The sequence below is a fragment of the Argentina silus genome (genome assembly GCF_951799395.1).
Source record: "Argentina silus genome assembly, chromosome: 15".
Classification (NCBI taxonomy): domain Eukaryota; kingdom Metazoa; phylum Chordata; class Actinopteri; order Argentiniformes; family Argentinidae; genus Argentina; species Argentina silus.
Genome location: NC_139669.1, coordinates 12,786,362 through 12,796,059, shown reverse-complemented (window position 1 = coordinate 12,796,059; position 9,698 = coordinate 12,786,362). Strand labels below are relative to the sequence as shown.

General features: G+C 40.8%; 1 protein-coding gene across 2 annotated transcripts; it reads left to right on the top strand.

The window, feature by feature from the left end:
• On the top strand, positions 1–9,436 carry sparc (secreted protein, acidic, cysteine-rich (osteonectin)). 2 transcript variants are annotated; one of them, XM_083686634.1, is made up of 10 exons: positions 1–97; positions 5,195–5,260; positions 5,408–5,467; positions 6,166–6,256; positions 6,775–6,896; positions 7,061–7,181; positions 7,759–7,892; positions 8,160–8,308; positions 8,715–8,863; positions 8,976–9,436. In XM_083686634.1, exons 2-10 carry the CDS (start codon positions 5,204–5,206, stop codon positions 9,002–9,004), a joined length of 912 nt encoding a protein of 303 aa, XP_083542760.1. In that variant the 5' UTR covers positions 1–97; positions 5,195–5,203; the 3' UTR covers positions 9,005–9,436. The 2 variants fall into 2 exon arrangements, with proteins under 2 accessions (XP_083542760.1, XP_083542761.1); XM_083686635.1 differs by lacking the exon at positions 5,408–5,467.
• The last annotated feature ends 262 nt before the right edge of the window (positions 9,437–9,698 follow it).

Sequence of the window (9,698 nt, the reverse complement as noted above, 5' to 3'; positions counted from 1 at the left end):
GTCTTCTGTGTGAACTTGTCTTGCTGTTAGATTGTCCCAGGCCCCTGCGACAGCTGACTTCTCTTTTGGCTTTTCTGCTCCGTGTAGGCTACAGAAGGTAAGACCATTCCTGAGCATCCACAACCTCTGTGATTGACAATTTAGCCCTTCTTAACAACACAGTATTGAGTTGTTTTGACATGTCAACAATGTGTAGCTTTGAAAATATATTCTCTGCAGGCTAGTGATTTATGATACCTGAGGGTATGAAAAAGAGCACTAATGTTGAAGTTTTGCTTGCTCACAATTTGAAGGCTTAAGGATATTGTGTGATCTATCCATCATATTTGCACATTGTGCAAGAGTTAGAATCTGTGGTCCAAACTTATAAAATAAGTTAAACATTTGAACACTACTCTACTATAATCAACATTTAGTTACACAGATGCAATATTGAAATTCAGTCCAGCCATTTGCTCTGTCCATTACCCTTTCATTAAAATCGGTCCAAATGTAAACAAACTGCGGAACCAGCTCTGGCATTCTTTTTTGGACCAGCACAATGTAGACGTATTGTGTGCCACATATGCAATAGGAGGAGTGAGAGAGGGCTGGGAAAGGCAGGGGCGAGGGGGATGGGACTCCACAAAGCCTGAGAGGAACTGTTCTCAAACATCTCCCTCCCTCCTCTCCCCAATTACTTCCATCAAAAGGAATGCATGTTACCATGGCAATCCCCACCAGCTGTTTAGGGCCTTTGTGAGATTTGCAGATGTCTGACTTCTCACAGCCTAACAGACTTGGCTCGCTGTCCGTCGCTGCTGGAGAATTTGCAGAGAATCTGGCAACTTCTAAAACAATGAAAAACAGTGGCTTACTTTATTAAAACAAAGGAAAGTGAGTGAAATACCCTGTTCTTTAATGTATACAAACAGTACTCTGTATTAGAATATCTGATTACGTTTTACTCGATTTTATGTTGCAATTGTTATGTTGTAATTGTCTGCTTTTCAGGCGAAGCAAATTTCACCTGTTGAGTAAGCAAAGCTGGATAATAGGATATCTTTCTCTTTCCATACCCCACAGTGAGTAATGAGGGACTATTTGTTCACATATTCTTTGACTTTTAGGTATTTTGAATCAGTTTTTTTTTTTAACTAACTGCATTAGTATGAGAGAGATCCTTTACCCAAAAGAAAGGCTGTTTGGTTCTGTGCGCTGAAAGGTAGCTACTGTTGTTGAGAGTTTAATCCAGGCCAAGAAAAGGAGGGACTGTGTAAATGTGGGACTGCCTGGCAACCCTAAAGAACGCCTAATCCAGGACAGGAAGGCGTTATTGTGTCCCTGCCATCGGTTCCCCAATAGTGTGACGTGGACATGCCGTGGAGATCCAACATTTGAGTCAGCATAAAAACTGTGGAATTACCGCAGAGTGTCAAGAGGCAAAGATCTCACTTCAACTGACAAACAACCAACTGACCAAAAGTGCAAAATCACAAGGGGATGGAAAGCTAGGGGGATGGGTGTGATAGCAGGGGAGCAGGAGATGACAGAGAAGGGAGAGGTTCAGATTTACAGTCTGTAAAAGGTGGAAGGAAGCAAGAGTGTATTGTCCAAGCAGTGACACTCCTCTGGCTCAGAGCCCCACAGCCAGAGGGATGAGGCCTGTATCTAGTGTACAGAGTGATTCGCCCTCTGGCAATGACAAAAGCCCTTTTGTGTCCAGCAGTAAATGGCAAACATACACCACACAGACTTCATAATCATATGTGTGTGACAAACATATCAAAGAAACAAAAGTACCACAAATACAATATAGCAGAACACATGATTGGTCTTCTATTAGCTAAATGGTTAATGCAGCTAAATTTGAAGTAATTCAAATATATGAAACCAATAAGCAGTTCTTTCTTCTATGAGACTGGTGTGTTTAAGGTGTGTGTGCTAGGGAGATGAAGGATTAAGGGCAGAGAGACATAGCACACATAGTTCTTCGTCACATATCGAGTTACAGAGAGAGTTCAATTCAACCAAGTCTGTTTAACACCTGAAGCCAAATGCTTTGAAACAACCTCTGAAGAGAGAAAGAGAAACTTCTGATGGGGGATGGGGAATGCTTTTTAAAGGTCAGATGTCTTTAAACTCGGATTACATGGATCCCATAGCTCAATTACTGCTATCCCCCACTCTTTTTGGGCAGCTTATATATTCCTGCAGCATAAGAATGGCCCATGAGTATCTATAGAAACCTACACAAAAACATCTTTTGTCTGTCTTTCCCTTTTTTCCCCATTGATGGAGAACTCATATTTCATAGAAGGTACATTGAATGTATCACATGCTATTCAAAGAAAGAAAGAACTCTTTTCAAGATTGGGCAAGGCAATACCATGTATTTGTGGAATTTGCTCCTGAAATGTGCTTTTAGCATGTTTTGAGCATTACAGGGGAAGTTCTGTATTGGACAGGTGTCCTGTGACAGGTTGCTTACCACCTGTTACATAGTACATGCACTCAACTGCTTGTGTCCTATTGAGCCCAGGTAAAATCTGAGATTTATTTAACTAGATTTTCCAAGACTACCACTACTACTGTTAGAACAAATAGTATTTTATTTATCTTTGGAGGTTTTTGGGGAACAAACACCAGATAATAACAGTTGGTAAGTTAACTTGCTTACTCCATGTTTTCAAGGATGTATAGTTGTCTTCAATGTGTCTAGTTAATGTTTCTGAGGATCCTTGAACGTTTACCCACCTGTTATGTCACCATGGAGAAGCAGAAAGAATTCCCTAATCCTGCCCTGTTTAAAGTCTCTTTGAAAAATGTTGAGATAGGCACTAGCTATTTTCCCTCCTAGTTTACGCCTCACAGCTTGCTTACCAAACAAACCTCCCAAATTAAATACCTGACGAAAAAAGGGATCCTTTATACGCCACTGAGTTTCCCTTACCCCTGGCCTGTTTGATTATGAGCAGTGCTTTCCAAATAAAATAATTTGTTTTGCTGTTATGTCAGTCATCCAGCTAAGCTACAGAAAAAAATACTAAATATGAATATGTAAAAAAGGGCATTAGATGAGAGCACAGTGGCTCTCCAAGACAAATACTGAAATTTTTTTGAGATGATAGTAGTATTTCCTAAACTGAAGGGCTCACATTGGTCTTGCTCACAGACACACCCCCTATATGTTTGTTAGAGGTGGTTTTCCAAGTTCCTGGCGAAAAAACACCTTTTTTCTTGTCAAAGCAGAGAGAACGTTCCTTGTGCACAGTATTTGGAGACGTCACCCGTCTGCAACTTCTGCCAGAGTCACTGTATTTTTCCACATCCAAATCCATGCAGAGGCACAAGCAGCCTAAAACTGACCTTCTCACTTTCCAATCAACAGACCTGTATGGTGAAAGGAACAGCTGGAGTTGGCATGGTTGCCCTGACATCTCCCGTTGTGGCTAGCCACATTGTTAGTCAGTTCTGGAGGGATATAAACCACGCGGAATCTGCTCATCAACAGAAAAACTGGCTGTTTTAAAGTATCTCCTTGCCACATTCCATAAAACTAAGATTGCAGAAAACTCAACAAAACTACAGAATATGATGCTTGAGGCTAGTCTGAAACACAATACGGTATAAAAACTCCATGCACTCAGTTCACGGTATGCAAAGCTTACTGTCTTCACCGTTTTTGTCTGTTTTCAAGCCCTGGCAACGAGCCAAGTGAAGTGTCTTTTTTTTTTTTAAATGTCAAGTCAATTTCCTCTCAAGGCAATGATTTGCACAGACACTCCTCAAAATTATCCAAGGCATATCTGAAAATGTTGTGGAAGACTGTCAAATTAGTTTTCTTCATGAAGTGGTTCAAATTACTTCACTAAATTGTAAAAAAATAAAACTGTATAATGCATGTAACATGTTTTTCTGTCCTCCCCATCAGTAACATTCTGCACAGACTAGGAACATTTGGTGATTTGATGACTTAAAAATGTACTAAATTAGGTCTCTCCACAATGAGATCAGTGTTTGTTTTGCTTCGTGTATGAATGGCAGGATGCACTATATTGATCAAATAGAAGATAATAATCATCATCCTCAATAGTCTACAAATGAAAAGGCATGATCACAGAAATTACGTAAACAAAGTGAATGTAGCTTTGATGTACGCCATCTTTTTTTTCTATTACCACTCAACATCATTGATAGCATCACTTTAATACCCTTATACTGTAGGTAGACCTTCTTTGATCTTTCAACCATAATTAATGTATCTGGTATGTCTGGAATAAGTATACTATCGTGGTTGTGGGTGGAAAGAGAGGAATAAAACAAGAACGCCATAAGAGAGAAGTCAGTGAAGTGTACTGTGAGACAAAGGGCCCTTATTTTGACTCAGACAAGACAGATCCATTTCCAGGGGAGAGCACCTCACATCAAAAGCTTTCCAAGGCCTATTCAGGAAGGGGAAAGACAGGGGTTTTGCAATGCAGAACAAAGATATACTCCCTTATCTTAGTCGGTCACCATGTCTGGCCTTTCTGCAGATAGGGACTTAAGGGCTTCCTTACTTAGCACCATGTGAAGTCATCCAGTGGAAACATATAGAACAGACCTAATGGGAGTCTAAGGTCAGAGGCTACAGAGCTTCCAGGCATGGACATATCTCCTGCTGTTCTGTAGTTAATACTAAAGGCTGCAGTAAATAAGCAAGTGTGCAATGGAAACATATAGAGTTCAGCCTCTTCCTCTTCAGAAAGTATAATGATTGAAGGCTTGAACTATATAGACTACAAGTGAACCTACACTGTAATACAGTAGGCCTACAAGAGTAGCATGCAGTATGGTGAACTTGATAAAAGGACATTCAAGAGGCAAATTCAGCTATGCTGATGCCTGATTGAACTGAGAGGGTCAATCGAACAAACCACAAATAATTTGGTCATGTCTTTCAAGTAAACAGACTGGACACTGGATGTTTTGTTTGAAACTGGATGACTATGCCAATACACCCAGCAGTATTTCATGGTGTGCCTTCATGAATTGTATTCGCCTTAGTGAATGTTTGGACTGTGTCGGCCTCAACAACATAGTTCAAATGGGCTCTCTGAGTGTGGAACCAATTGATCAGGAAAATGGGCTACACATCATTTTGACTGTATTACTTTAACTCAAAGTGAATAGCAAATGGAGTGTGTAACTGTTTATCTTTGTGTCTCTTCAGATTTTGAGGATGAGGGTGTGGATCGTCTTCCTCCTGTGCCTGGCTGGCCACGCCATGGCCGCTCCTGTAAGTGATCCTTTGAGAAGTGCGTGCGTGCGTGCGTGCGTGGGTACGTGCGTGCGTGCGTGTGGCCGTGTGGCCGTGTGGCCGTGTGGCCGTGTGGCCGTGTGTGTATGACTACCACAGCTTATGTTTGCATCTTTACTTCTTCAGACTGAGGAGGAGCCCATTGTAGAGGAGGAAGCCATTGTGGAGGAGGAGCCTATTGTGGAGGTCAATGATTTTCCCATATACAGATCTGCACAAGGGTGTTTGGTTGGTGGGCCTTAGAGGCAATTTAACAGGCTAAATAGGAATAGAAAACTGGCTACATTCTTCCCCTTTCTTCATTTTTTCAGCACTGCATTTTTGACATGCTCACAAAAGAATGCTATCTCCACATTTTGTACTGTAGCAGAGGATTGTCTTCTGAATGTTGACCATTTCCTGCAATGCCCAGAGGGATTGGGATCCCACAAGTCTTATATATAGCCCACAGGAAGCCATTACATGTTCATAGCTTCACCACATGTGGATGCAGCTGCTTGTTGTTTTTTGGACAAACATACTCCCATAGGCCACTCTGTACTCTGAAGTGGACTCCTTGGTTATTCCCTTTTTTGATTGCCCTTTTTTATTACGTAACCAACATGTAAATCATTGGGACCATTGGTCAAGAATGGTCAGGAGAAATGGTAGTCTAACCCTAACCCTAACCCCTAGATTACTTTCTGGTACCGACGGCACTGTTAAAATATGTGCTACCACTGATACTTAATAATTTTGCACTCAGAGCTTATATAGTATACAATGTACTGCATTCTTACAGTTTAGATTAGACAATACTAATTTTTCACCTTACCCATTAAATGTGCTGAGACCTAAGGATGTACTATTTCTGACCTCCCCATGTTGTTATTGATTTGTCCCAGGAGGTAGAGGTAGGGGTCAACCCAGTCCAGATTGAGACCGGAGAATTTGATGAGGCCATTGAAGTTGTGGAAGAAGAGGTTGTCACAGAGAGTAAGTTGTAACCATCAAAAAAGCAAATGCTTAGAAGTATTTAGAAGTATGACCCATAAACAATATATTACAATGCAGCCTTACAACATTTGCCAAGCTAACCAACTAAATGGCTAAATTGTGGTTATTACCTTGACGCCAAACACAATGTGCGTAATTGTCTCTAGAATACTACTAATATAATAGAAGCTTGCTGGCATTTGATTTAGCTGTATTTGGGTGCATTTTTGCAACAGCTGTGTTGTGAGATGTGGAGTATATGGCATAAACTGGCAAGGAAAACATTGGTAATAACAGACTGCCTCTGTCTCAAAAGGGAGAGGTATAATTATGTGTTCCAACAGACTACATGGACTATAGTAAAACCCTCTCTTTAAGTGGCAGGGGCAAAGCCACTTGCTTTCTTTGCCAATGCCAGGAATATCAATCTGCTGAACCGCTTAGCTAGAACGCGAAAAGTACTTGGACACTTTGTTCCAGTTTGAAACGTTTCTCTTTTGTTTTTTTCTACATTGTAGATCCCTGCCTTACCCATCACTGCAAGAAGGGCAAGGTGTGTGAGGTCGATGACAGTAACACCCCCATGTGTGTGTGCCAGGACCCCACAAGTTGCCCCACTGCTGTTGGAGAGTTCGAGCATGTGAGTAATGATCACAAATATTGTTCAGACCAAATTAATTAGCTGATATCTTATTCCTCTGAAAAACATTGCTTTCTATGATAGCACTTTGATCTCCAATAACAGCATTATTCTTTTTTGCTTTTATCTTCACCAAATTAAAGATTTGAATATTTTAATAACAGGTTTGTGGCACTGACAACAAGACCTACGACTCCTCCTGCCACTTCTTCGCCACCAAGTGCGCTCTGGAGGGCACCAAGAAGGGCCACAAGCTGCACCTGGACTACATTGGATCTTGCAAATGTGAGCACACCCTGTTCCACCAATGAATCATTTTCACCATCTCTTAAATTGTCCCAATTTTTTTCATATAACTATTCATACTATTTAGCATTTAAGCCAGTCACGAAGGGAAAGCCCTGGTGATAGCTTCCTGTGATTGGTGGGTGGGAGCTGAGGGGCCATGCCTTACAGGCCCCAACATAAAGATAGCAGGCAGGCCTGAGCCTGCACGGTATTGCTTGTCCCTGCTTAAACTGAAGATGAGTCCCAAGCTCATCCCCTCATTAACAAACCTATATCTCTCTGTGAAGGATGTGTAAGGCCTGAAGGGCGCAGATGGAGCTCATGTTGTTGCTCAATACTAAACTCAGAGTAGTTAAATAGTTTGCCTCTGAATACAATAAATAACAATAAAATAAATAATAAAATGTCATTTACTTGGTTGCTGTTACTTATAACATGAAGAATATTAGAAAAAAATGAAAAGTAAAGTAGAGTCAAAGTGTACAGTATCTAGCAAAATGGTGGACATTGTTATAATGTTATGGTTTCTGCTGCTTCCGGATTCTGACATGTTTCTGCTGGTGTGTCCCTCCAGTCATTGAGCCATGCGTAGACAATGAGCTGAGCGAGTTTCCCCTGCGTATGAGGGACTGGCTGAAGAATGTGCTGGTGACTCTCTACGAGCGTGATGAGGACAACAACCTGGTGACCGAGAAGCAGAAGCTCAGAGTGAGTTGACATGCACAGAGACCATTTTTTGCCACTTCCCCTTGGTGTTTATGACCACAACATTATTTCATAATGATTCTACTCTGTAAATCATCAATAATTCATTGCAACATTCAAAGTAAATCATGTTTTATCTACAGTACATAATGCACTTTACACAGCAAAACATGATTGATGTACATCAAATGATAGACATTTTAAGGCTAAGTCACTCTGGATATGAGCATCCTAAAATTGGACTTGTTGCAAATGTGTTTGTTTTTGTAGATCAAGAAGATCTATGAGAACGAGAAGAGGCTGCAGGCTGGTGAGCACTCCCTGGACCTCCTGGCCCACGACTTTGAGAAGAACTACAACATGTACATCTACCCCGTGCACTGGCAGTTTGGCCAGCTCGACCAGCACCCCGTTGATGGGTACGTTGACAGTGATGGTTTCAACATCCACTTGTGCAAATACTGTATGCCGATGTTACCTCATTCAGTTCTGTGCACAGCCGTTAGACATCAAAGCGATCACATTTCTCACAATGTCAAAGTCTCTCACAAAGGACATTCAGGACATATATGACCTGTTTTATGTGTAAACAATTTCAGAAAATGGGCTTGATAGAATCAATAGTTTTTTATCGAGCTGGCATTTTGATATCACAAGTAGACCTATGTGTATGGATGATTAAGCCCCACCTGCCTGTGTGTGTGTGTGTGTGTGTATATGTGTGTGTATATGTGTGTGTGTGTGTGTGTGTGTGTGTGTGTGTGTGTGTGTGTGTGTGTGTGTGTGTGTGTGTGTGTGTGTATGTGTGTGTCTTTGCTTGTATAGATTTCTGTCTCACACCGAGTTGGCTCCCCTGCGTGCCCCCCTCATTCCCATGGAGCACTGCACCACCAGCTTCTTCGACCAGTGTGATGCTGACAACGACAAGTACATTGCCCTCGAGGAGTGGGCCAACTGCTTTGGCATCAAAGAGCGTGAGTATCAACTCCCCACACTCCCATCACAATCCTAAGGCTTGTTTTGATTTATGAACGGTCATGAACTGTTTTATTGTCTATTAATATTTGGAATCTTTTCTGTTCTCAGAGGATGTCGACAAGGACCTTGTCATCTAAACTCAGCAGAACTATGACAACCTCCTAGTCACTATTGGGACAAGGTGCTGATCCCTAAATTAAAAACACAGTAACGGTGCTAATTGCAATTTTTAACGATCTACCTATACCACTAAAATTATATTAAAAAAAAAGATGTGCACAGTTTGTACTAACCATCACAAAAAGTGATCTTGCAACTTCCAATTTTCTTGTTTGTGTAAATGAATAAGACTTTTAACCAGATAGATTAGAAGAAAACAGAGGGCCTGTGTTGGAAGATGTAAATGTAATACTGGACTCTGTATGTTGAACGGGTTGTGATAATGGATGTTGACAAAAATTATATATATTTGTGACTTGATCAGGGCTTGAATTGAACATAAATTTGAATTTTTTTGAGGAGACAAATTATTGTGAAATCGAAAAAAATAAAGTTTCTAAATAAATGATCATACTGCTTGCTTTTTGAAACATGTTAGTTTTTGCACTCTTTTGGTGGTGGACTCATTTTTTGTCTGTTTATTGTTTTTGTTTTTAGTATTATTGACTTTGACTACCGCTTTAAATTTGAGATTTGTTTTATTGATCTCGGTTCCATGTCACAAACAAGGGCATATTAAGTGTACTGAAGTTTGAAACAATAAAAGGAAATATTGTTTGAACTCCATGAGGAAAGGATCTCGCAGGTTGAGAATTTTTCTCACACTAACAT

Excerpts from the sequence above, each read along its gene's own strand:
- sparc (XM_083686634.1), top strand. The coding sequence starts at position 5,204 with ATGAGGGTGTGGATCGTCTTCCTCCTGTGCCTGGCTGGCCACGCCATG. Across the intron at positions 5,468-6,165 it reads AGGAGGAGCCTATTGTGGAG|GAGGTAGAGGTAGGGGTCAA; the intron begins GTCAATGATTTT and ends GATTTGTCCCAG. Across the intron at positions 8,864-8,975 it reads CTGCTTTGGCATCAAAGAGC|AGGATGTCGACAAGGACCTT; the intron begins GTGAGTATCAAC and ends TTCTGTTCTCAG.